General features: G+C 44.9%; 1 protein-coding gene across 4 annotated transcripts; it reads right to left on the bottom strand.

Annotated features, from left to right (window-relative positions):
* Position 1: 1 nt before the first annotated feature.
* KIF9 (kinesin family member 9) lies at positions 2–27948 on the bottom strand. Of its 4 annotated transcripts, XM_062568664.1 has the most exons (23): positions 27851–27948; positions 26213–26299; positions 23592–23692; positions 22773–22938; positions 22533–22639; positions 21329–21553; positions 19383–19466; positions 19160–19252; positions 18311–18458; positions 17419–17483; positions 16501–16578; positions 15155–15223; positions 14611–14715; positions 13376–13431; positions 11846–11936; positions 10579–10712; positions 9722–9883; positions 9039–9218; positions 6902–7110; positions 5075–5254; positions 3279–3394; positions 1034–1138; positions 2–235 (listed from the first exon to the last, which is right to left on the bottom strand). In XM_062568664.1, exons 2-23 carry the CDS (start codon positions 26241–26243, stop codon positions 128–130), a joined length of 2613 nt encoding a protein of 870 aa, XP_062424648.1. In that variant the 5' UTR covers positions 26244–26299; positions 27851–27948; the 3' UTR covers positions 2–127. The 4 variants fall into 4 exon arrangements, with proteins under 4 accessions (XP_062424648.1, XP_062424649.1, XP_062424650.1 ...); XM_062568665.1 differs by lacking the exon at positions 9722–9883; XM_062568666.1 differs by lacking the exons at positions 2–235; positions 1034–1138 and adding an exon at positions 1422–1537.
* Between the last annotated feature and the right edge of the window lie 51 nt (positions 27949–27999).

Genomic DNA, 27999 nt, shown 5'->3' with positions numbered 1-27999 from the left:
GTTTTGTTTCTACTGGTGTTTATTTTTGATAAATCTACTCTGAAAACACACGTGGGACACTTCCTGAGGCCAAGCTGCTTTTCCCCGCTTGCACTGAATGCCGGGATCCGGGCTGAGTCCGTATCTGCTATGTGACACGCAGAAATGACAGGGGTTTGTTCTTCATGGTAGCTGTGATGAGCCCAGGTTTCTTGCGCATTTGCTCGAGGGACAACATAGTCCTAGCGTACGTGTGCTGACAACAGAAACCAAAAGCGCAGTTATTAATGCGACCTCTGCTTTCAGAGCAGAACGCTCACCAGAAAAGGCATTTTGCCAGCTAAAATAAATCGCCTTCCTAGCTTTCCTGAGCAGTGTTGGGAAGAGCTGCCCAAACAAGCACCACCAGAGTACAACCCCATCACACCAGTATCACTTTACCGCGAGCAGCTCCCCACAGGCTCGGAGGAAGGCACAAGCCGCCCTCAAACCTCAGCCTGGGAAATTCTCCTCGCCCCCAAGCACTGAAGGGCTGGTTTTGAGATGTTTTCTTTAAATTGCCTCACGATAAAACTGCGCAGCCCTGTTACTCACATTAACACCCAATCTTTCTGAAGCCCTGCAAAGCTCAGGGCCTCAGCGATGTTTTATGGTGATCCCTTGCCGGGAAGGAAATACAAATGAGAAGTGCTGAGACTAGTTTTTCGCATAGGACTGGCACAGGATGGAGCCTTTTCATCAGCCGGAGCTTCAGCTGGTGCTAAGCAGAGTGCTTTCAGCAAAGCCAGCAAGGTGGATGCCATACACAGCAGCTCACAATCTCGCTCGTTTATTCTCTTTTGCTCAGCTAGCACCGCCTGGAGCCAGGAGAATTTATGAAAGGACAAATTTATACTTTGGACCTGTGATAGCCAAGCCAGATCTCTCAAAAGGCTACGGCCAAACCTGCATCAGGCCCAGAACAGTCCTACACCCCGCAGAGGAGCGAGGCGCACAACTGCCCTTCGTCCGTGCATCCACAGGGCTACCTGGAGCTGGGCCCAGCTGTGATTACCTTTTGATCAGCCTTCATTTTCGCGTTGTAGAACGAGACCGAATCCGGACAGGCTGGCAGCGTTGCTTCCTGCATCCGCTCAAACCTGTCCTGCACATCTTCCTCCTGCCAGGAGGAAGACAGAAGCCACTGCATATGAACAGCAAAAGGACTCGTTGAGACCTCGCGCTCCGCTGATCCCACTTGCCACATCGATCACTGAGGATCCCGCAGGATACTCAAAGCGTGACTTTTCCTCACACCGTGGAAAAGTCTAAGCTGCCTGTTCTCCCCCGAGCCCCGGCAGTACCCTCCGTGCCCACCCTTTCCCAGGGAACAGCTGGAAGGGGTGAGCACACTGAAGAAGATACTGGTTTGAATGGAAGTACCATTTTTTAAGACACCACTCTGTCATAATGTTTTCGTGCCAGATTTCAAGGTACCGCTAGCAGATTCTTGAAGGTCACCTGCGACTCTTCATGGGTAGCCTGGAGAAGGTGCCTACAATTTCTGGGTGGTAAAAGGCTGAATGCCAAAGCAAACAAGCCAATAGTAAAAGACCGATACAGGAGAAATGTGTTAGAATAGTAAATGAAAAGTCTAGAAAAGGGCAAAATGGTTCAAAGTAGGAAGAAACACCTCCATTGAAAGACTAGGTGGTGCCTGCCAGAGGCAGCGTGGGGGCTCAGCACGGGCAGCGATACTGGCTGGGAAGGTGCACGGCATTGCCCGGTGAGAGGCGGAGGAGCGGCTAGCGCTGAGCAATGTCGCATAGGGCAGTGTTTATCCTCTTCCTCAGGATTTCTCCCTGTAACATCAGCAACTTGACATAGCTGCAAAGCACACTAACATGTTTCATTCATCTTTTGGGCTATAATTGATGCGATGACAAGAAATCCAGGGCTGGAAACCATTGAGAGAGTTTCTGTGGATACAGTAACTTGTGAGTAGCTTGGTTTAGTAAAAGTGACTAGTGATGGATTTCCTTCCGTCCCCAAGGAGTAACACCCTGGATGAATGCGCTCAGTCAGTTTGTCTGTTGACTTCATCAGGCCCACCACATAACCCAAAGGATTTTTTTTCTTTTCCTCTTTCCTGTAAAGAGTCTGTTTCTGAAATCTTTCACAGTCTGGCATATCAAAACATTCTGTTTAAAAACAAACTTATTACATTTTTTCCCCTCACCTAATATCTGCTATTTATACTCTCAAGGGAGCTAATTCAGTAGTAGGGAGAAAAGAACCTGTCTATGATCAGCTTTAAAACTCTTAAAAGGAATAAAGAAAATGCTTAACCTTGAGATTTACAGTCAAAATAATCAGACAACTGGAGACAAACTCGTTCTTGGCTTTCCTTTTAAAGACCTAAAGCCATCCTATCCCTCCCTACAAACTGGCTAGAAATGGGACAGAACATTTCGGGAAGGAGTCACGCTGCTCAAGCCCTGCTTATATATGCTCTTTCCCAAAAATCTGCTGCTGGCCCCTGGCGGGGATGAGCTCTTGGGGGAGATGGATCTATGATCTGTCCCCACAAGCCGTTCTCAGGGACCTGCAGAGGTGAAGCAGCAATAAGGCAAATGAGTACTAAGAAAGGACTAATCCCCTCCTGCAGCCAGGGTGGGATCTCCCTCCTTGCCATTTATCACTTCATCACGTCGTAGGGAGCGTGAAGCACTCCCCCCCCCCACTTCCCTATCAAACAGCATTAAGGTTTTGAGTCTGACATTTAACGATAAAGGACAAAACCTGGAATGACTTCAGAGGAGAATAATGCAAAGAACAAGTCTGGTAAATAAGACGTGTAAGAAAAACGTCCTTTGTCAGGGATGACAAAGGAGCCCGGATACCCCGAAGTGATAGTTTCTAAACAGAGGGCTGGCTAAGCACCAGTTGCCACAACACGAAACACAATAGTTTAGTTGTAAACATTACAGATCAGATCATACAGACTGGAAACAAGACTCCCAACTATCCCTTGCACTGGTGGCAGTTTGCCTGATTACTGATAGTCAGCAGATGACTGGGTACTTCAACCACTCTGTCCTATTTTAGCCCCTTAATGGTAAGGCTAATCTGAAAGCAAGATGCATCTTCAGATAGTTGCTCTCTGCATCATATCAGATGGCATTTCAATGCCAGCCACTCTGTTTAGAGAAAGGGGCAGAGTTACCATGCCCTCTCCTCCCACAGGCTTAGTTGTGCCCTCATTACCATGCAACATGTGGCTACCGTGGAGAACAAGCAGAGCTTCCAGGACAACTCACCAGGCACATGACTCTGTTTATGGGAATCATTCCAGGTCTGATGTTGCCACCAGGCTTCAGAGTATCCTGCACATCCTTGGGGATAAGGAAGGACTCATTGTACCAGATCTCAAACTCTGCAAGCAAAGCGGAGGACAATAAACAGGGCTGTAACGATCAAAGAGAAGAGGGTGGATTTCTGCTGGCTCTCTGCCCAGGGATCAGACAGGGCCGCAGCACTCCCCCGGCTCTACGTTTCAAACTAGTAGAGCAGTTAGTGAAAAAGCAGAGGTTACCATCAGCTGCCATGGGCTGCGCTGAGTCAGGCTGCAGCCTGTCCTTGGTGCCTGAGAGCTGGCTGGGGAGCAGGCCTGGCCCTGGGGACAGTCCCCCGGGCTTGGGCAGCCGGAGAGACGGCTGGCCACGAGATGGCACTGCTCCTGCATCCCCAACACGCACAGGCATCCTCCGCCACCGTCCTGGCCGCACCAGGAACCCGGGGGCAGCAGCTTTTGAGCGGTCAGCACATTTGGGGGTCAGATTTCAACTCCAAATGCTACGGGAGCCCAGCCACTGACCATCCCATAATAGCCAGTGATAGCACACAACAGGTGCTGCGGGAATGTGCGTTCTTCTTAGTACGGAGCGTTTCCCAGGGCCCCGTGGCGAAGCTGCTGCGCTGCGCTCCGTTCCTCCGGCACACTTCCCCACCGAGCCGGAGCGCCCCGAAGCAGCCCGTATTCCCCAGGAACGACCCCAAGACTGGGTCTGCTTTAAGTCATGGGAAGAACAACGACAGTCCAATGCAGAGCTCTGCTTTTACTAGGCACTACGAACGTGACGCAACAGCGCTGACATTATACCCTGCCTTTAACTCCGAGATGACCTGTTCACTCTGGGATAACACACATTTATTTGAGTGAGTTCATGCCTGTATGTTTGAACAAAGAGCAAACCTCTGGAGCGTCCAAAAATGCCAAGCTCAGATCCAGCTGAAACCAGTGGCAATGTTTCAGCACAATTAGGATTTGGCCCGTGTACCTCCTGGAACAAATCGGGTATGTCTTGCAGTGGGTGACTGTCCTGATGGATGCAAGTTGTGCTTTGGCAAGTTTGTGGAAAATAAAGTGTTGCCATGCACACAGCATCCAAACGCTTGGGATTTATACATCTACTGTCTGTCCATTGTACAGGTCAAATCCCGGGATAGACCTGGACCACAGTTCCTGTTACCGCAGCCTCAAACTGTGTGGCCTGCGATGGAGTGCACCATGCATCACTCTGAGCAGAGGTGTGACCCATCACCACGAGGGTGGTGCTCCTGAAGGACCCTCCTTCCTGCCAGGGCAGCCTCGCTGAAACGCTGGAGCCTGAATAAAGCTCATCTCACAGGGGCTTTGACACAGAGGAGATATCTGCAGCCCAGAACTGAAGGCCTGGCCTTGTACAGTTCCTTAGCCATCGCTTTTATTAAATAAAATGGAGGGTGAGAACCAAGGCCACCCCAAGTCAAACTTCACTGTGAAAGGCTCTTACTCCACAGTTTTGCTAGGTGCATCTAGTGGCCTGATCAAGGAGCAGCATGTCATTACCTTTGAGAGAATCTGCAGCAATTCAGCATCATGTCAAAAAAAAAATACCAAACATCAATAAAAATCAGGTCTGGGAGGCAACAAGAAAAATCGTAACAAAGAACAACAGAGGTTTATAATAGAGGTTTTATGCAACATGTCTGTGAAGTGCATAAGTATTGAGTTTCTGTCAAGCACCCAAGCTAAACTGGATGCTGTTTGGAAACTGCCCTGGTAAGTCAGTACCTGAGACGAGTTTGTTCCGGCACTGGTCCACCAGATGCTGGCAGTACTGGACTTCAGCCTTCAGATCCTGAAGTTCAGCATAATCAGACCTGTACTCTTTCTTCAAGTCCTTAAGCTTCATAATGAGTAGAAACTCCTCTTCATCAATTATGATCTGTCCTTTCTCATCAGCATACTCTCCTGAAGGGTAAGAGAAGGAAACGAAGGTTTATCGTGAGGGTGGAGAGGACCAAAGAACAGTCATTATACTTGGAACCACACAGTAGTTACTCAGTTATACTGAGGTTAACCACACAACTGACATTTCCTTAGACATGCTTTCTACAAATACTTGTTGCACTGGTGTGGGGCAAAAATCACTGTCGAATTCCTGAACCTGCTTAGACATCAGTCCTCCCTGAGCTGGGACGTGTGCAGATGAAGAGGATGGCCTGGACTCCCCAGAAAGACACCCACACAACAGCCCACACAACAGCCTTCTGGAAGATATCTCTTAGGGCTTTCACAGTTCCTACTGTAAAGCTCTCAAAGTCCCTGGGCCAGGACTGGACTGTCAAGGTGAGAGTCTTTGAGACAGGCTGGTCAGCCCTTTGGAGACCAATGCTGCTTCCCTATAATAAACATCCCTTGTTCTTGGTTTCCCCAAAATTGGCTTATTCCTGTGGTTTCGAGCATCCACAATAAACTACCAGTTAGCAGATGTCATCATAAAGAGCAAAGGTCCAAAGCAAGCCAGGACCTTGCAGGACTGGACCCTGTGGGAAGAGGCCACTTATAAAGGGTGGTCATAAAAGTCTTCCACGGGAAGAAAAATAAAAACCAGCAAAGCAGCGTTCATGCTGAGTCTAATTCTCAGCCCCTCAGGTACTGAGACTCATACTTGTGCCACCAGTGTGGCTCCACTGGGATGGCTGAGGAAGCAGAAAGCATCTCAGGAAGCAAGAGCGTCTTCATGGTCTCAATCACTAAGATCTCCCCTCAACATTCTCTGGTCAGGGCCTGCTTACTTTCCAATATTCACTTTCTCTCTCACTCCCTCTTATTCCTTGCTCATTGCCTGGAAATAGTTTAGGCTAGTTTCACAGATCACAGTTGTTTCACAGAATTGAGTAGTTTTGCTGCCCTTTCTGCATCCAAGGAACACCACCACTGGCATTTCCTATTGCCACATGCAGAGCGCTCCAGAGCACTTTTATTCAAGTCACTTGTTGCAGATTTTTCCCCAGCCTGTGTTTCTTTTCCACTCCTGTGCAGAATGCAGTCACACTGGCTGTTGGGAGTCCTGCTGCAGGGAGCAGGAGGCATAAGACACTTCCAGGCATATCCTACCTAACAAACCTCTTGACACAAAAAAGTAGCAAGGCAGTTACCCAATCTCTTGCTGTACCTTGCACTTTGGGATTTTGACTTTCATATGCCAGACCCTGATCTAGATGAATCGATTCAAATTGCAGGAGTGCACTATGTTTCCACTACAGTAAGAGCAAGCCTGCTACCAATGGTTTCTGAACTGTACCGACCTGCGTCTGTCTGCAGTGCACAGCCTGATCCACCAAAGTGTGGGGTGAGGCATCGGTCTGACCGCAGCTCACTTTGCTAGTGTAAAGCCTGAGTAGCAGAAGTCTGCAAGACTGGAGCATGGAGGACTCAGATGGAGAAATCAGGTGGCAAACTGCAATGGCAGGCACAGAGCTGGGCCACTGCCCTGGCAAGCAGCAGCGGTGGCATGTAGCAGTCTCACCACTAGAACTGCTCAGGAACTAAAGAAAGCAGTGGCTCTCCTCTTCTGACAGATTCTTGCTGGCCAGTCTCCACACTGTGACTTACCCTGTTGCCACCGCTCCCGTTTCTGAGCCCCCAGAGCCTCTTTGATGCCCTCCATCTCACGCTTGATCAGGTTGAGCCTCTGCGCTATTGTACTGCTTCTCTTCTTTCTGGCGAGGAGGATGCTTTTGTTCTCTTTAAAGATGCGGTTGATCTCACTGCCGCACTCCTTCTTAAATTGCTCAAATGCCACCAGCTTGGATGGAGGGGAGCTGCCAACCGAGTTCAAAGAAAATGACAGACAGAGGGGAGGTCAGTTTGTTCTAGCATTGAGTGTGACACAGTTCACGGGAGCAGTCACAGCTGAGGTTTGTGGATGGTATTTCAATGGGTCCACTGAGAATCTCACTGTGCTAGCTGCATCCTGGTACTGTCTCTGCACCAACCTTCATGCCCCTTTCCCCCCCATCTGTAGTATTCCCAAAGTTATTTATGCAGGAATCAAGTTCCCTAAGAGATGCTTCAGAACTGAGTCTTTCCTGGAAACTGGAGCTTTAAAGGACTGAATCTTCAGAAAGATAATTAATGCTGTACCTCTCTATTACTAAACATAAATGCCTTTGCCGTTTCCTCACGGGGTTCCCAGCACAGACCAATGACTTCTGCCAGCCAGCCCATAGATGTGTGCATTGGCTGGCTTTACAGTGCTGCCACCCATGGCCTTAAAGGCTCGCCTCTCTAGGAAGATTGAATTCAAAGTGGCATGTGTCAGTCTTGATTTTTCTATGAAATGGCTTTGACACGAACATGCCCCTCACTTCACCACACACCACACTGGGCAAAAGGAGATGGTCTCTCAGAATACCCTCAGCGCTGTGGGAGGAATGCCATACTTCAACAGACTGCTCTGTGCTGCGTAATGTTGCCCCGGGAGTGCAATGGATCTGGTAGCAGAAGGTAGCTCTAAGTCTCCATACTCCTCAAAACAAAACTCTACTGCTAACATTCCCTTGATTGACCTCTTCGGGGCATTTTCAAACTCCCCACAGGCTCCATGAGACTGCTTTCCATGCCACACTGCTGGCAAAGTAGTGTACCTGATGACCTTTGGGCAGACTGCCATAGCTACAGCTTTCACAGCCAGCTACTGGGCTGCTAAGCAGTTTGGGTTGTGCCTTACTCAGCCAACTACTGGGCTTTTAGAGGAACACTAAAATGGTTTTAGAGGGCATGGAGGAACACAGTAACTTGTGAAGGTGCTTCACAAGACACTTCTCCTGGGACAGTTTCATCTTGCAATGCTCTCTCAGGGCTGCAGGAGCAAGCAAGGACATGTTGCCTACACCACCAGCATCAGAGGTGCTCACAACTTTTCCTGTGCTGTCACTTGAAAGAGCTCAGCAGCAGAAGATAGTTGCCTATGTGTAATGGAGAATGGGGTGTCCAGGTTGGTTTTGTGGGCGCCTTGCTGAGCTCCTCCGTATCTTCCTGGAAAGATCCCTTAATCTTTGTATCATTAGCATTTTCTACCCCATCAACCCTGTCCAGAATGGAATACAATTCAGCACTGCCTTCCTGTGCCAAATTCTCTATGTAGTACAAGCAGGTGACTGGCACTTCGCTGGATTTTTGGCCATGCTCCACTCTTCTGTCTTGATATAACACTTCCTGCCACGATCTTGTGCAGCTATGACCCCTCTTCATGAGAATCTTGGGTTTTATGGCTGTACATGAGGTCTTGCTACACTTTTGCTTCTGCACAAAGGGTGAAGAATGCTACAATTTCCATATGGGACCAGCTGGAAACATAATGAATTGGCATAGCTCAGAGGCAGAAGGAAAATCCTGCAGGTATGCTAGGGAGACATTTGCTCTAGAATACAGAGAGAAAGAGAAACCATCTGCCAGAGTTTAAACAGGTTAGTGACTGTAGACCAACAGAAGCTTCACGTATAGAGAATAGGTCAGGATAGAGCTCAAAGCAGATGAAGATGACTGCCACCAACATACTTAGGTACATAGGGCGCCCATATGAATCCTGCTATCCTACAACAAATTTCTGCATCTAAGCAATGAAAATTTCTAAATTTCTCCTGCTTTACTCTGAAGCAGGTAGTTATAGAGGGGAACACAACACAACCACTCAGATCCAAATCACCTTCTGGCGAATGGGAAGCACTCCCTTACAGGAAAGACTTACCTGGGCTGCTGGGAGTCCCTCACAGGGGCTAGCTTTGGGGGCTGTGTGTCAATACTTGCTGCATCCTGGTTTCTTGCTCCCTCTTTCGCATCCAAATCCTTGGTGGAAATTATCTGACTTTTTGATTGTAGAAGAACATCCAGATCTTTCCCAGAAAGAGAGGTCCCAATTCCTTCCTTCCTGACAGGGCCAGTAAGAGGAACTAGATTTAATTTATTCATATAATATGAAACTGGAACCAAAACATGCTGCAAGTGCTAGCTTTTCCGATTAAAAAACTAGCAGTCTGACATTGTGTCTGCCAAAGTATAGGGTGAAATGTCTATTGAAAAGGAATGACTCTGGGCCTTATTCTCACAAATGCTTGCTTCCTAAACTAAAAGATTGCCTTAACTAGCAAATACTGTAGAATATCATGTGAAGACTCACAGGGATAACAGTCACACCCTGCCTGCTCTGGGGCACACCAGCTGGAGTGCCAGTACACAAATGTCTGTTTGGGGCACATATCAGTAGACAACAGATCCCTATTTGCCTTCAGAGCAAATTACAAACAGGTTGATCTAACCTCATGTCAAAATTGAGAGTGTTCTTCCCCCCTCAGCTCTCTTCCATGAACAACACCAGCCTAGTTTTCAAATGATAGTTACCCTGACTTCAAAGAGATAGAGAAAAGTGCCCACCACATCTTGTTCCATTTCTCCAAACGAAGAACTGCACAGAGGAGCCCCCATGGACACAGACAGATGGACACAGAGCCTTGGTGGATCCTCTCCTCTCTAACCCACGGTCTTGGGGGCAAGGTCAGGGAGGAACCATGCAGATGCGCTAGGCCATAGAAGTAGCTGCAGAAGATGCCAGAGCAGACACCTCACTTCTACAGTTTGAAAGACTTTTTTCTAGCCTGTACTGATTGCTTTTTCGCCCTTCCCCCTCACAATCTCTTCTCAGCTTCATTCCATATCTGCTCCCTCTGCTCACTGACCCTTCTTCCCTTTTTGCTCAGCAGATCTCCTTCTACCTAAGAAGTTCAAAGAAAAATTGCAGGTTTACCATCTCATCTGATGCCATCACAGGCTAGTCCCCCCGGGCTGTGTGTTCACTTCCCCTCCTCTCACCATGGGCCAACCCTGTTGGTGCTGGCTGCAAGCTGTTCAGCCAAAAGCCTGTCCACCCTCCAGGTCCACAGCACATCTCCTGCACAGTGCTCTGCAGTCTTGATTCATCCATAACAGACACACATGTACACAGACTGTTTGCACTAAACATTCCCTTTAACGGATTTCTATCCTACAGGATCTGTTTGCTGCCACACACTTTGCCCTGCCATACCATCTTGATGGTATGGCTTGGTGGCCATGCAGATACTACAGACACTTACAAAGCTATGCTGGGATGACATCTTTGAGGAAACACAAAACTTCGACGCACCTATTAGGCCAGCTTCATTTCCACCATCTTCCACGGGCTGCTCTTCACACCTGGACTGGAACCGGTCTGTGTGATGATACTATCAGAAAAAAAGGACCACTCAACTCACCTGCCCTGCTCTTTGGTTTTCCTGGGTTTCATCTTCTTCCCACTATGTTTGGATGAAAAAGGAGCAGCTCCAGTCCCAAAATCCTGCCCATCTATTTCTCCCACCACATGGCCATCCACATCAACTACGCCCACCTGGAAACAGGAAGAAGTAACACATGAACTGGGAAGCACTAGCAGCTGTTCCACAGCTGTTGTACAATCTATTCTGGAAATCTGTACTCACCACCAGGCATTCCAGGGAAATGCATCTATTAAAAATGAACATTAAAACTAGAGCCAAAGTTACCTTGAAATTCATACGCTGAATGTTCCAGCCACTTAGGCTGGGTATAACTCGGGTCTAATGTCAGAGAAATGAGTTGAAGCTTTTTTTGTAAATTCCTCCCCAAACTCCTGCTAATTCTGATAGTGTTTTACTGGTAATGTCCCAGAGCATAGCACTAATAGCAAACTCTTACTCCATCATGACATCAGTAAGGGTGGCAATGGAAAAGCATACTCAGAAGTCTTCATTTAGTGAAGGGGGATATGTAAGAGCCCTGCTCAATACATTTCCTCTTATTGCTTCAACCACGTAACAGGAGGGGCCATTCCGCACTATAATCTGTTCAATTCAGGTTTTGTTTTTGTTTTTCAGTTCAGTTTTAAATAAAGATTTGAATAGGCCTGTTAGAGACCTATTTGAGAGTGTTTTTCTGTTCTACAAAAAATTTGTTTTTCCCTTTTGCCTTCCAAAAACTTCAAAGCATCTTCAATTAAGCCATAGGACAAGAATATGGCTCTGCATAGCAGATAATTATTTTAATCACTTTACTGGGTAAAACCAAGGCATGGAAATGACCAATTCATAAACTGAAATGGGTAAAGAAAAATACATTAAATTCTTGAGGCATTGATCCATATGTAACTTTATGGTTTACATATGACACCTTTACTTTGCTACAGAAAGTATAAGGAGGACTTCAGCAGAGGTAGGTGACCTGACCCTGCCTTCTACAATTGACTGACTGACAGTTAGGTCACCTTCTTATATTAGTTTATATTTTCCTCATTCCCATTTAATAAATTATTCTGTTCAGATACTGGGCCAAGTTCTCTGCTGACACGAATGGGTGTTGCTTTGTTAACTGATGCAGCTCCGCTCTGCGTAAGGCTCTTTGACGTGCCCATCACATTCATCTTTCTGAGCTTCAGATTTCAGCGGGGCACCTCAAGCAGACGATTCAGCGATGGATTCTGGGCAGGGCTCAAACCCCAGGCATTACCTTTTGAGCAGCAGCAACAGCAGCAAAGTCATTTTTGTCTATGAGAGCATACTTGCTTCGTAATCTGGCCTCCACTTCCTGCTCCTGTTGACTAGGGAAGAAAAAGGCCCTCAGGATTGTGTTCAGGGAGGACTATTCCATATGCCAAAACCTGTAAACATACCAGATTTCCAAAGAAAGCTATCTTTCACATAGGATGTCATTTCTGTACACCGCACCTTGCTCCCTGTATTCTTCACAAGGTTTTAGCCTTTTTCCATTTTCCTCTTCTTTTTCTACAATGTCCCTTTCAGTATCTCAGACATGGAAGCTTTTTAATGGCTATTTAAATACTTAACATAACCTTTTAATGGTCCAAATCAAATAATATCACATCTGTTCAGTTTTGCCATGGAAAGATCAAATCTTACTTTAGCCTATTGGTTTTTGAACTGTCAATTTTTTTCACTGAAAGGGAACAAGTGAAGCATTATCAATCAGCTTAAATACACTACAGGAAACTGAAAATTGTCAGGGAATCTGCAAATTAAAAAGACCAAAACTCACTGTTTCAGTCCAATAAAAGGAGTCTTAAGTTAAAAAAATAATAATAATCAGGCAAAATGTGAAGATAGTTACCAAGAAACCCATTTTGATTTGGGTTCCTGTCCAGCATGACTGCCTGGTCTGATGACATACCACAGATGCTTGTGCTCAAACAAGTTTCTCAAGGGCAGGCAGATTTTCTGCAATGATTATCTCAAAGCCGCTCTTGGGAGCAGCAACCTCTACTGCCTAGCCAGGCCATTGCTGCAAAGGACATTTTCCAAGTCAAAAGGTTGGCAGGCGGTTGCCATAATACTCTTCTTCTTTGCTCTCCTCTGTTTCATGACACAGAAGCTGCTTGTCTTCATTTTTTTGGATTTTTCCTAGCCTGCTCTTTGCCTCCCCTCATTCAGCTCAAAAACAACTTTCATCATCCACTGGTGACATTTTCCAAAAAGCACTTTCATGCTTTCTCCCACCCCACACCACACCAAGGAGAGCTTCCCTGGAAATAGCCACAAAGCCTTCTTTTCACGCTCCTCCTTATTTCTTTATAACTTTTGCCATGACCCCTACAAAAAACATCTGATAACATCTAGATGCTGGTATGCTAAGCCCATTGCATATAATCTCCTCCTATGGAGTTTCATTTTTCTTTTGATGTGTTTGCAGAATGCCTTGCACAATGGAAATTCACTCTGTTAACTAGGGATCCTAACCACAGTATACGCTCAGTGACAATGTAGCTACTGAGCCGCCTTATTAACCAGTGAGGCTTATCACAAATGGACCTTGCACATGATTTATGAGCACTGGAAGGCTATAAAAGCAATAGTCCTGTCATGGAAAGGCCAGCAAAAATTGTACTGACTTTTCAGTTACAATTTATTCCCTGTATTTCATAATGATGCATCACCAATGTTATAGCAAGTATAATATCAGAGAAGAAAACTTGATGGAATTTCTAAACCTTATGGCAAAATGCATCAAGCCTGGATATCTTACCTTAAAAGTAGTTTGAACTGCTTAAAAACTTCCTGGATTTGCCTGATGTTCACTATCTGGGGAAGAGATGCGTATGGTGAAGACACAGGCAGGCATTTCTATGCTGCCATCAGATGCTTTCCAACAATTAGACATCAGCACTTGAGGAGAGGTACTTGTTTCCTGCACCTGGAGAGTCAGGCAGGAAGGGGAACCACCGCTCACTTTGAAGTGACTTTTAAAGAGAGAGGAATCTGACAGACTGGGGTGAACTCCACAAAGCACACAGCCATGAAGATAATGATTTACACTAATGCAATACCAAATCTTTTACAAACAACGTAGATGGCATATCCCGACCTTGCAGACTTTGACACTACTGCCTGAGCACTATCTTTAGGCTACTTACCCATGCAATCAAATCAGTGATGTACAGCCATGCTGCTACCTCTGGTTTGGAGATGATGAACAGAGGCATGGACAGACACGTAATGGGGGTCTGTAGCTGAGGAAAAATCTGCACTCAGGTGTCCCAAGGTCTGAGATAGTGGACCAAGCTGTCCCCCGTCCTCTGCCTTCCCTGCTCCACATCAGCCCACATCACATTTTGCAGCCCACATAAAGCAAACCTTCACATAAACCCTTTTTCTGCTCCACTCCTGCCTGCTGGAGGGAACACACGGGGACTTCAAGAGAAGTGTAATGATAACATGAAAGGAGAGGGAGTGTCTCGAGCAGTGTTTCTTTTGAACCGATGAGTTATCTAACTGTGCTCATTTAGGAGTTTCATTTGCTTTCATTTTGTTTTTCTCTTGCTTGCCTACACAGGAACTTTTGTATATGAGAGACTTCTGCCATTTCTTTTTAAAATCATTTTGCAATCAATAGGTAGTTCCAGTTGAGAAACTCTGCCCTAGTACACCTTGCTCTAAGAGACTGGATGTATTTTGAGGGATGCCTTGGGAACACATCTTGCAAAGATCTAGTTTCACGTTGGCAAGGCAAAATACTTTTTTTAAAGAGGCTCAAAATACAGCAATTTGGGGGTTTCAAGCCAGAGGATAAGTCCTCTTAAGCTTCCAAAAGGCAAAAATGGGATGAAAAGTGTCTCCTTAACAAGTCAAAATAAAATACAATTCCATAACACCTTTTAGGTTAAAAGCAGCTACTTCAGAAGACATTTTCATTTCTTCTAATACGAAACAAAACTGGATAAAATCAGTGTGTAAGTCCTTCTCCACTGAAAAGCTACTTACATCGATTTCATCAATGGATCCTTCTAGGTATTTTAGGACTTGAGACTTAATATCTGCTATCTGGATTTCAGTGAGAGGGTCATAAGTCACCAAAGAACGATTTACCTAGGATAAAAAAGTGAAAATTGAGTATGAGTAAATTATAAAAATCTAAGCAACTGGTACTCTGGTGAATGCCTGATATTTCTCTACTAGGCCCCTGGAATGCTTAATTTCTGATTGAGGCTTCTCATCATCTGAGTTGACAGGGCACAGGACTAGGGACCATGCTGGAAGTGGACATTCCTTTCCGCTTTTCAGTTGAATAAGGGAAGGGCTTCACGGCTCTGAAAGGCACCTTTTCAGCAGACAGGGACTGAAGCTACAGCAATCTCAATAGCAAGAGATTTTCAGAGCTTTGACTAATCTTGAAAAGACTGTGCTGAAAGCAGAGGGGAAAAGTACGAGCATGTTGGGCAATGATTTGACCATTCCTACTGCTAAACAAAGACCATGGTAAAGCCTTAACCAGATCTGTTCTGAAATGGCTTAGCTTATTCCTTACCAAGCTGTCATGCATGGCCAGCTCCCGCTTAAGAAAAATAATCTCCTTCTCCAAAGTCTTCACGATCCACTAGCAGGAAAACAAAAAGGTGAGCAAATGATCAAATACTATCAGTGGAAGAACTGCTGAAAGGCAGCATTAAACTGGCAGCTAGATAACATCAAAGCTGTGTACCAGCTCCCCCAGGATCTGCTGTCGGATTTGCATTAGTACAATGGTGAGTCTGGAAATCATTTTGATTAGCTTCCAACAGGACAGCTTCTGTTCTGTCCTGGATCTACTGCCTGCAGAGTCAGCCTAAGCCATCAAAAGAAGGGTCACCTGTTTTGTGATTTGATGCAGTCCTGATGTGGCACCCTAGGGGCCATCAGATTCTGGACCACAAGGTATTACCTTGAAAGCAAAGAAGTATGCTAGGCTCCACTCTCATCCCTATAGAACTCAGCAGGAGTTCTGGCATTCACTTCAATAAAGGCCAGAATCTCTTGTGGTGTATCTGTGATTGATTTGCTCCGTAATCTGGAATATCTTCAAGCATTCACTATTTAGAATAAGCTGCCGAAAAGGTGTAAGTACCCAAATCTCCTTGGGATTCAGTGAAAATTGGATGCTGAGCTGCTTTTTAAGTGACCTGTTGAGTATCAAAGCACAGTAACTTCCTTAAATACATTTTGACTGCTCTTTTCCACTCCACACATCCCAACACAAATGAAAGGGAACTGAAGAGGAAGAGTTTGTTGCACAGCTCCAAGCCTCTTCTGGAAACTGTTGGAAGAAACTGTCCAGCTGTTTCTCTGCTTACCAGTGAAATCAGAGCATGAAGTACAGCAGGGCTCTCTCACACTACCTGTGTTATGGATCAGATAATCCTGAACTCACTCTTTGGCCTATCAGTAGTTCATAGAGCATTTGCTGCTGTCTGCGCTGTTCCAGTTGTGAAAGTGCACACAAGACATCTAAAACACAACTATCACTTTCTTTAAATTATTTCCTTGTTCAAACAGGCATTGTAGTTGTGGCAAAAATGCTAGGTTACCAGCAGCAACAGGGATAATGCTGTGTGAGGCTGCAGATAGGACTGGAGTTGAAAAAATTACTTCATGCTATGAAAAATGTGACCACCTGTATGACTGTACCCTGTAGCACACTCAAGATAATTCCAAATAAATCCCAAAGCTTAATAGTAGTCTTGATTTATTATATACTTGCATTCAGTAAGTGTCAGCTTGGCTGACTAGTTGTAATTCATTAAATTGCAGTATCTCCCTCAGGTTTTTAAGGTTATTATCCTAAATATTAATGAACCTGAGAAAACACACCTTCTTCCACTCCCCTCCTCTACGTACCCCTGCATCACATGTCTCATTGATGACTGGCTCTGCTGTGATCCATTTCATTCTGGTAGCAAAACGAAGAGAAGACAACTGAAAAACAATTTTGTTTTTATAGTAGTTGAAAGAGATACTGGGAAGGATATAATTTGCATAATCTGTCGCTACTTATTCGTATCGTATACTACTAGGTAGAAATACAAAAGCTATTTAACAACAGCAAGCACTGTAGAGTTTCTCATTCCAGAAGTGTCTTCTACTGCTTATTTGTTTCCATGTGATTAGTCAGCTTCAGGTGATGTTTTTGTCTTTTCTGTTATACCTGTGGCAGCTCTTTGTGTAGCAGGGCTGTGATCCCCAAAATGACCACTCTCATATCTGATCAAAATAACACACCCTAATAATTCTGAATCACATACCACTTCTGTTACAGAAGTGGTGAAGATGATCCAGTTCACAGAGTAATGTTTCCATCAATTTTATCATTTCATGGCTTAAAATAAGTTACTGTTAGCAGGTTCTCCTGATGCCGGTATCCCAAACTGGCCAGCTCAGCTCTGAGGTAAACTGGTGCCATTCCACTGACTTAATTATGTAATACACCATTCATAACATATTTTTAGAGCTGAATCAATAATAACAATTAAAAGTATTCAGTATGCTTAGATCTTAGCTGTTTGGGCCTGTTCTAATCCAGGCTCTCATTTTTAAGTAGAGCAGGCTACTACTCTAATATTTGCATTAGAAAATAGATTGGCCAAAGCATTTTGTATTCAGAGTCTCTGAGATGTTTCTGATGAATTAGACAGGATGCTTCTCTGGGACTCCTGCCACTGAGCTGCAGAGACTATGATTTAAATCTGGTTACGGCCAACATAATTGCAACAGTAGTGGGGACAAGACTTAAATTCTGTAGAAATCAGTTCAACTTACAGTCTCATCTACATGCACAGCTTCCCCACAGATATTTGCCACCAGGACAGTATTGCAGTTTCCCCCTGGGAATGACACAAGAAAAGCAAGGAATACGATTTGTTTTTTGTTATTTTCTTTCCTGGAAAATATTATATAATGACTAAAATAGAGGAGAAGATGCAACAAAGAACATAACTAGTTTGCAATTGTCCCTTTAAGTGTCCTGTGAATACATAAACACAGTGGCGTAAGTGGACTTAAGAATAAAGCTCAAATGTGTTTCTCATCTGGTAATCATGTAGTAGAAAGATGGCAATGCTAATTGTAAAAGTCTGAAATAGGATAAAATCAGAGCAGACAATTTGAAAAGCCTTTGGCCTAACTCCAATACTAGGGAAGCCAACAGGAATTTGTCACCGTCTTTCCTAAGAGCGACTTAGTGCAAGACTTGTGCTAGAACTTCCTCAGATCTCACTCTCAGTTTTGACGACTTCGGCTACCCCATATAATTGTCTGCAGCTTACCTTCAGCTGCTTTCTCCACCTACGTGCTGCCAGTCTGCATTCCAATAGCATATGATTCCAGATGCACCACAGCTTTGGACTGAGCATCCGTAGCTTGCTGCTAAAGCATGACCATCCGAAAAGGCTTGTAACATGCTGGGGGGGGGGGGCGTAGTTTTTTAAAGTATCCTAACTGAGAAAAGTTTAGTGCGTCTCTATCGGCCTGACCAGCATGGCCTTTGTGCTGCCTTTGTGCCTGCTGTTTTATTTGACGAGGGAAAACAGACATCCTTTGAACAATGATTAGTTCCGTGTGTTTAACCGTACAGGCATTAGGACTTGATACACTCCTTGAAACCACAGTATTTTCTGCGCACTCTGCGGCTATTCCAACCCGAAGCCCTTACCAAGTGAGTCCTTGAGAACATGAGTGAGCTTGCTCTGCCGGAAGGGGATGTGGTCCCTCTTAGGATCACCCAGGGCAATGATGATTTGCTCAAGGAATGACAGAGACTTGTTGATGTACGTGGCTTCCTTCAGAACCTGCCCTTCAGACTGTAATGAAGATCAAAAGGCAAAGCTTCGACAACATGTGTTTTTGGATGAACCACAAAAAAAAACATTTCTTACTGAGGGTACAACTCTGCCTGACTGTGAAACTAAGGATCTAATTGAGATTCAGTAAATTCAGAACTCCTTACAGTTTAAAAATAGTAAAAACTTCATTAAAAGTCTAACAGGACCACTGTCTTTCTCTCAAAAAAGGGAAAACTATGTATTTGTCACAGGGCCGATGGGATTTCTATTTTGATCAATACAGAAATTCACATGGGACCTGTGAAGGTCTCAGCTGCTGAGCCCTAGTGTTGTAAGATGTGCACACTGCCACTAGAAGCTAAGAACTCGCACTGTCAGTCATGGAATAAAGAGAAAAATCAGAGGTTCTTTGTCTTAATACAGCTGGTTGCTCAGACCATTTCCTTTGCTGACAGACCACAGTGTCAGATGAACGCACTGGAACTGGGTTAGCTTGGAAGGCACATGGAGGATGGGAGCCACATACAACTTAGAAAAGATATGCAGCACCTGCAAGCAACCAAGCACTCTCTGATGTGTTAACATGAGTCACGATTTCTTACAGCCTCGCATTTATTACGAACTTAAATTCCGTTGTGGGAAAACCCTGTAATTTCACTTCCACCATGTCGATTACTGGGCTCGTCACCAAGGACTCAGATACTTCTTCCATGACTTACCCCAGTCTTACCCAGTCTCTCTGAGCCTGCCAGATCTATTAAGTTGATTTTTGAAGAAATCCGTTTGACATCTGAGAAAACTCTGAAATGAGACTGGGGCAGGGGTGAGAGAGAGAATAAAAGTTCTACTTAACACTGGACAAAACTAAAACAGAGGGATAAATATAGGCATTTAACAATCATCCTCCATTTGCATCCTCAGGAAAACTGCTCGAGCACTTACCTCAATATAGATAGTAAAAATGCAGTGGGATCTGGATGAATTTTTATTCAATGTATGTTCTGCTATTACTCTATTGGTCTCACCCTGCAAAGGAAGTCAAAATTGGGGAGAGTATTTTTACAATCATACACTGGTAGAACAAAGGAGAAATTACAGATCCACACAATTAAACAAATAGTTCAATCTTCACTCTGCAGAGACTGTAACACAACTTGGTTAAAGCAGACTGCACAGGAGCTCCTCATATTTGTCTCACTTTCTTACTCATAAGATTCTTAAAGCACATTACAGTGCAGCCGGTAAAGGTCACTGTTTACTGTAACAGTGCCCTATAGCGGAGACCACATTATCTGCATTTCCACTTTCAGGGCTCAGCTCACAGAACTGTGGCTTTTTGAGGAACAGTCAGGCAAGTCTTCTTCAGAAGCAATACCTGCCTGTCTGCTTCAGTTTCTCAATGAGCAGAAAACCAAAGAGCTCCCCAAGCCTTAAATGTCATAGATAACTCACAAACATATGATAGCCACGAACTTGCAATGATGATTAACAGGAAAACAAAGCAATCATTGGAAAGGGTGTTGGGACTGCTCGTTAGGACAGCCAGTCTATTAGAGAGCTGTGCAGCCAGGCCTAGCAAGGCAGAAAAGGAAATGGTCAAGGCTCTGTCACATAGAAATGCACTTGATGTGTGTTTCATGGGCGGCTGATCCGCCTGGGACTCAAGGGCCGATGATCTTTGCGAGCTGGAAGGTCAGCGACTGGCTCCATACTAAGGGACTCAGATCCAAGAACGAGAATGAAAGTGAAGATACTAGGTAAATACTATGAGATACTATGAGCTCACTTCATAGACGAAGAAACAAGAGTCGCACAGTAGCAGGTGGACTCCTCAAAGCCTAGAGCTTCCCCTGTGTACCCAGAACTGGAAGCTGAGCTCATCTAAGGGCCTGAATGGATCCCCAGGTATCACCTGTACTTGTTCTGTCAGCAGATCTCAAGTTCAGCTGTACTGCTATCATCCTTCTACTGTTTAAAGGGAGAGCAGGAGCTTCTGCGAATCAGAGGGGCTAACTTAGGACACTATAGTCCCATTAAAAAAAGGCAAGCCGAAGCTTTTATGGGCACTGGATGGCTCTTGATAAGAATATGCTTCCTGCATACAGAACCAATGATTTATTCATGTCTTCCTTACAAATTAAAGCACCCAATGGTAAAATAAGGATGCAGAGGTAAGCCAGCTCCCTGCACAAAGCTAACCAACTATGCGAATATTCCTGCCATAAAACTTACCTAACAGTACTACACATGTGCCATGGCTATCCCAAACTATCTGCCAAAGATGTCACTAGTAGGAATCTTTTCTTGGAGTACTAACATACTGAGAACAAGCAGTGTGTTTTCAGGAAAAAAAAATCCACTGCAGGTCAGCTGACGGCTCTAAGAGGATACCAAATATCCTACACTTCGTGCAAACCACTCACTGACATCCCTGTGTGATAACCAGGGTAAGGAAAACAAGTCTCTCCAGCTGCCTGGAACCTTGGTCTGCTGAAGGGGCTGGTGAGGTGGCTCATACTACAGACAAGCCTTTTAAAATGACAGCATACTCTGTGACTACCTTAAGTATTTTCGCGTTTGTTGGAATCTCTATGTTCTGTAGTCTCAGCCCTAATATATTTTTTCCAATCACTTGCCTTGCTCTGGCATACACTAAAACCAGGGTTTCACCATGGGGATCTTCCAGGATCTCTGGGCCAGGGGCATTCTCCTTGCAAGAACACAGGCTACAAAGAGTTACCAGTTCTTCTACCACTATAACGAGAACAAAGAGGGTTGGATCTCCCCCTAGCAGGCCTGACCACCCACCTCCTGCTTCACTGCCTCTTCCCTCAGCTAAGCCAGTAAACAAAACAATCAGATGAGGTGCAATATTTGTTTCTTCTTGCCTCAAACAGGAGATTTAGAGCATCTTCCTCATGGCTAACTCTATGTATAGATAAGCCCTTCACATAGACACCCTGTGGGCAGTCCACTACAGCCATCTGCACGTCACTGGTCCCACTGCTTGTCATGGTGGACAGAAGGTCAAACAAGGTCTCATTGTAGATTTCCAGGTAGGATACTCGGACAGTGACGAATCGATCAACACAATGTGCAGTTGCCTTGAGAACCTACACAAAGATCAAGGGTTTGTCAGTGACATCTTAGTTCACAAACAGAACTATTAGCTATTTATGGCTTTTCAGAGAAGCTATTTATGACTTTCTGAATAGCCATAAATTCACCTGCATGTGTGCAGCTAATTCTCAATGGTGGTTGCCTGAGGGCTGACTGGGTGCAGTCAACATTTTTAATATGATTTCTTAAAATGATCGCCTTGAAAACACTTTTGAAAGCACTATATCTTTAAAATAACAAGGTTGGGTGGGAATATTAAATAAGTGTTGATGACTTTGCTCTCCCTGAAAACTTAATAAAAGATTTCTTCATATACTGGCTAATTTGCTTTACCCTAACAGCACTTGTGCCAAAATATAACTGGTAGAGAATTATTCAGGAAGAAAATATGGATAATTAAAAACAGGCTATTAAGAACAGGCCTTTGAGGCAAGAACTAGGCACTCTTACATTTGGGAAGCAGCTGGTATATTATGTGAGATAGAGGTAAACAGGGACAATCTCTGTAAATGACAATAAAGCACAGCAAAAGAAGGCCTCCCACCTTTGCTTCAGTTTGTATGGGTTATGCCAGCCCCACACTGTGCCTGTCAGCTGTCCCTGTGGAGCAGGCAGCATTCTGACATGCACAGTCATCACTGTCTAATGAAGCAGCAGACTCTAGACAGTGGCATGTGTACACAGACCACCATGTTTCAAAGCAAAACCACCCCAGTGCTCTGAAATGTCATCATCATCAACATGCAAAGACACAGAGTAGTAAAATGAAGGTACAAATAACTATGTTTTATAGGCTCCCTTATTTCTTTAATGAACATCAGCCAGATAAAATGGGAAAAAAAACGGACTGGTGGAGAGCGCACAAAACACATTCACTGTGTTAATACACTTTCTTGATTATCAGCAATAGCAGGTGCAAGAGATGCCTTTGCTATTTCTTCTATCCTCTTTCCTCACTCAGATCGTTAGTACCTGTTGTATAGCTCGGGGTATGATTCCTCGATGCTTGTAGTCTGCAGTTGTTCCTGTCATCGTATAAGTTTTACCAGCCCCGGTTTGCCCATAGCACATTATAGTGCCTAGAAAAGTTTCAAAACAAAGAATAAACTCAGGAGGGAATGTCTGAATTTCTCAAATGCAACATCAGAAGGATCTGTTCCTCCAATCAAAGCTCCATTTATAGTCAAAATAATCAAAACAACAACAAATTACCATTATAGCCACTCAAAGCTTCAGACACCAATTTCTCAGCTACGGTCTCGTAAGTCAGTTCCTGAGAGGCATTGTGAAGGACACCATCCAGCCTAAAGGACCAGTCAGTCTGCCTGTTATTCACAACTCCTTTCTTGACATCTTTTTTGATGTATATGTCTATGCTCTGAAACCAGAAAAGAAACAAAGATGAAGATGACTTCAATAGCTAGGAAGAGTTTCAACACTCATTTTCTCAAAAAATACAGCCATCCACTGAAGACCTGAAAGTAAGGAGAAAACAGAGCCTAAATAATGTTATTGGTTTTACTGACCTTCATGGTATTTTCTGGTAGTAGATGTTCTAGAAGGAGGAAATATGGCTGAGTTCATCTGTTTACATTTCAGTGATGTGTGTGATTTGGTGTCTAGGGAAACTATTAGTTAAGCAAGAGAAGGTAGGTATTAACAACACAGGGGTTATAAGGTGAAGTAAGGAACTTGCCTGAGGGGAGACAGAAATAGACTGTATCCTAAGGAGACCTCTTAGGTCAGAATGGTGTTTACCACTGAGAATTCCTCCAAGATCAGTCAGATCCTCAATCTTTTTAAAGATTTTCTTTAGTGACTTTATCACAAGGACTATGTTTACCGTAGCGACACTTGCTGATACAAAATCATGAGGCATGAGGTTCAATCCTACACCAAGCAGAAACACATGAACCAACATGCACTAAGAGGTCATGCATGGCCTTGAGGAATGGAAGAATTCTGCTTTTCCATGGGAAAAATTGAAATAAAATTCCAAACCTTTCATGCTTGCAATCTCTTTTTCTCTACCTTGTTGTCTCGTCCAAACTTGATCATGCCTTGAGCAAAATCAGCTGTCGGCTTGACTCGCACAAATGCCTGGACTCTCTTTTGTACTGTATCCATTTTAACTAAAGGGGGAAAAATGAAAAATCACATATGTAATAATATTGTATTCGCTAAAAAGAAATGTTATTTGTTACTGGAAGACAAGCTACAGAGTAGTCAAATATAAAGTGCTGATAAAAATTAAGTAGAAGTTTCTATCCTTTACTGAAAGCAACTGTGGGCAAACTGGCCTATGCTGAAATTTTTTTCCAGCATTGCTCTGCTCATAAAACTGAGCATGTAAAAAGAGAATGGTTGTCTTACTGATTGTAATTTCTTCTTGTGTATCTGGCATGTTACTGTTTAACAAAGCTTCTCTTCCTCTTACCCTTGCAGAGCCAAACAACTGCAGGAATATGAGACGGATTTTCTTTTGTCTAATGTTTTCTGTGTGTGAAGACAGTCATTCGGGAGCCTGCTCTTTTCTAATGTCAGTCCATCCAGAATTGTGTTTCAAACTTCTAATGCTTTGAGGAAGACGTATTATAGGTGAAACTGAGCCTAAAGATACTTGTGTTTTTAGCAGTGATTACAACGGCCCTATATGCATCTCCCTATGACATGATTTAAGAAGTTTGATTTTCTCACAGTGACCTCTGATTAAACCTCTGACACAGAAGGAATCTCAGAAAAAAAAAATCAGAAAATTTTGCCACGGAGCTTGACCCTGTAACTTGACTATCTGCACATTTATGCTGTGATAAGGCCAACAGTTTGCCAGCTCAGCGAATGTCTTGTTATCCTGTTCCTTCTTCAGACCAGACATGTTTCATAAGCAGTAAAGACATATGGCACAAGACCCAGTTCAGCAGATTTCCCATTTTACATTCCCTGCCCCCAAGAGTATCTTGCTTTTCTGTAACCATCCATACAACATTGTCAATGTTAAAAATGGGATTTTAGGTGGTATGTCAACATTTCTACTCTCTGAACAAGTCTTCTTGTTTACAGTCCGCATTGAATATGTATTTCTTATATCTTTGCAACCTCTTCTGTGCATCGATTTGCAAAAATATTTCTAAGTTCCTATTCAACATCTGGTTTTAAAGTTTCCAGAAGAAAAACAGTCACATGCCTGACAACTTTTGGTAAAATTCTTGTGTTGCTTTTCTGGTCTATGCAAATTTGGTAAGTTACTGTCAACCTCTGGCAGGGCTGGACAATCAGCTAAGATCCACGGGAAGAGGGCTCACTGCATACATCCAGCTGTTAAAGCCTCTCTTGAGCAACAAATACTGAGTATTTTTAATCCTTGGAATATGCAGATCCTGTGTTTTCTCTTGACTGTTTCTTACAGACTCCTGTGCTCAAAGTTAGCTATCAACAATGTCTGGTTTAGACTTGCATACTAAGTATTTGCATTTATGATCTCCTCCATCACCTTATCTGCTGTGACTGCTCTAAAAAGAAATGTAGAAACATTGTCTATACGAAGATTTCTCTTTATTTAAAAAAGAGGTCAGCATTTGAATAGCTAACTGGTAAATGTACCCTAGGTACACAGCAGAACAGCAAACAGCAAGTGTAGCTTAACTGTTTTTGAATATGCAAAGATTGAGGGAACCATTGCATGTGAGGAATTCAGATGTGGTGCCTTGCCCCCTTCATCAGAGCAATACCAGCACAACGTCCACTATAAAAATGCAAAGAATACGCAGTGAGGCAAGGCTTCCGTCATCTTCTCCGTGGTAACTGAGCCAGACAGACAGATGATTTGTGAAAAGGAATGATGATGAAGAGTGGTACAGATGCCATCATGAGCCTTGCCACTAAATGACACGCACAGAAAGTTGCAAAAATATTTGCCAACACCGTGCAAGTAAAAGTAGTAGCAGAATATGTACAAACAAAATGGAAAGAGAGCCACCAGGTTCTAAATTTAGCAAACCCCTTGCAAATGCTGCTCATCTGGTTATTGAGATTTTTTTATAAACAACAAGACTCTTCTATGCTACACGAAAACACTCCAGTGTTAGAAGGACATGTCCCTTATTTCTTTAAAGCTGCAGCCAGAAGCAAAGCAGGAGAAAGGAGCAGGGAAAGATTTGGGCAAAACCTCTAATATGAATCAGAGAGAGACAGAACAAATTCAGAATCAGTGCAGATTTCCTCACTGTGACAATGCCCATTGTTCAGCACTAGGAGAAAGCCATTACTCATGGGATTATTTATTAACAGAAGATGGGAAGGATAGAGCTATGGTTAAGTAGAGGTATTCAGCCTCCCAAGCCCCAAAATCCCCAGCCCTCCTGCTGTCTCTGTCTACAGGAATGGCATTCAGGATCAGTTCTGATCACTGATTTTTGTGCTGTGAACTGAGATTCATAAAGATTACTCAGTAAAGTTTCTAATTTCACCCCTCTGACAGACTCTTAACCAATAACGTAGAAAAGAAAAGCTCTCCAACTCACCAGTAATACCCCAAGAATCCAACCAATCTGATTTTTAATTTTTTTTTTGTCTGCAGTGGAATTTTTACTTCACTGTAAAGAAAACTGCGTATTTATTGGCCAGTTAACCAAAAACGCCAATGGTTGTCTCACCTCTAAAAACCTCCTCGCCCATCTGAACCATAAATGTCTAAAGGACAACAGCAGGGTTTGCCATCACCATAAGTGATCATTCAGCATCTGTAACATATTGCAAGCAAAGAAGAAAAAAGAAACCAATTTCCATCACAATACACAGCAAAAGGAGACAAAAGGCTTTGTTTTTCACCTGGAGTAATGCCGCATTTATTTCCAGTGCTACAGAAATAACACAGAATTGTAACACTAGCAGTGTAGCACACACCTGCACTTAAATCAGGCCATTAATTTTGGAGCTATTTACAACAAGGTGGCAGATCTATGTTCCTCAGTCAGTTCTTACAGAGCAGCTGAAAACAGTAGGACTCCCCCTCTGGTAGTCTCAAGATTAACAGACTACATATGCTTGGAAGTAATGGAAATTACTTCCACTCTCTTCATGCATCTCTTCAGAGCAGAAGCAGATGCCTACTCAGTACAGGAGGGCCAAAGGGAAGGCTCAGGTGGAGATTTGGGGGCTGACTGGCACAGAAAGCATTGTGAGACTGCTAACAGGTACACAGAGCAGCAGGAGGGTGGTTTTCCGTTCTGTCCAAGAGAACTGAGTTTACCCACCACAGGAGGACAGAAGCTTGGGCCAAATCAAAAGGTAAACTGAGAGGTCAAATCTGCTTTGGGGGTGACCCTGAGGGGGCTGCTAGAATTTGAATTCCTGTGACAATTCCAGAGTTGAATCCATTCAGTGAAAGACACCAGAAGCCCAGTTCCTCCCCAGCACATCTCAATGCCAAGGGGATGATACTCACAGTGCCACCTCCACCCCCAGGGGAACAGGGGGAGAAAACAGCCCCAAATTACCCGCTGCTTACCCAGAGAGGGGGCAAAAGGACTGGACAGTGTGGGATGTGAGGGGACTGGAAAGAGGCACACAGGTAATGGGGGTCCATGAGTTATGAGAGAGCGCCAAAGGTGGGATGAGGATGCCTGGCATGACAGGGCAAGGGGGAGGAGTGCCACAGACAGCTGGCAACAGGAGGTAGTCTGGAAAGTGGCTGGGGAAGGAAAGGGGCTAAGAGGACAGGGTAAGGGACCAGCTGTGGTTTGGCAGACTGGTGTTGGGGGGGAGCGCACAAGGCCTGAGGAGGGAAATAAGGCCTTCATGAGGCAGAGAGGCCTGATGGGCAGGGGAGAAAGGAGAAATGGGATGTAGGAAGGCAGGGAGGAATGAGAACTAAGGAGATAACAGGGCTGGGGGTGGGGGGACAGAAAAAAGGCCTTGAGCAGGGGACAAGGGAGGAGCAACGGTGGAGTGGAGGGAGGTGAAGGAGTGAGGGGAGAACAAGGCCCAAGGAGACAACAGGGCCTGAGGAGGGGGGCAAGGCCCTGAGGAAGGGGAGGGCAGGGCCCTGGGCGGGGACGGGGGCGGCCGAGGCCACGGGGGGGGGGGGGGGGGGAAGAGGAGCCCGTGGCGGGGCGATGAAGCCCTGATGGGGGCAGACGAGCGAGGCCATGGCGCCGGGGGGAGGCCTCAGGGGGCAACGGGCCCTAGCGAGGGTTCAAGGCCTTGCGGAGGGGCCGCGGCGGGGGGGGGGAACGACGCCGCCTGGAGAAGGAGGCTCCGGGCAGCGAGGGCGGCCCCGGCCCCGCACCTACCTGGGCCTGGGCCGGGGCCGGGGCCGGGACCGGGACCGGGACCGCGACCAGGGCCGGGGCCGCCCGCAGCACCGCCCGCCCCCGCGGCTGGCGACGCCGTTGCCATGGCGCCCGCCGGAAGTGAAGGCAGGCGGAAGTGGGGGTGTGGG

This window comes from Rhea pennata, chromosome 2 (assembly GCF_028389875.1).
Source record: "Rhea pennata isolate bPtePen1 chromosome 2, bPtePen1.pri, whole genome shotgun sequence".
Taxonomy (NCBI): Eukaryota; Metazoa; Chordata; class Aves; order Rheiformes; family Rheidae; genus Rhea; species Rhea pennata.
The sequence above is the reverse complement of the archived record's forward strand: the minus strand, read 5'-3'. Positions and strand labels throughout refer to the sequence as shown.

What these genes read in the sequence shown, in the direction of transcription:
- KIF9 (XM_062568664.1), bottom strand. Translation starts at nt 26,243, where the DNA reads ATGGTTCAGATGGGCGAGGAGGTTTTTAGAG. An exon ending in TTTTTACTATCTATATTGAG is followed by an intron (nt 19,253 to 19,382) that starts GTAAGTGCTCGA and finishes CCCCTGCCCCAG; the next exon opens with TCTCATTTCAGAGTTTTCTC. An exon ending in TAAACAGAGTCATGTGCCTG is followed by an intron (nt 1,139 to 3,278) that starts GTGAGTTGTCCT and finishes TCCTCCTGGCAG; the next exon opens with GAGGAAGATGTGCAGGACAG.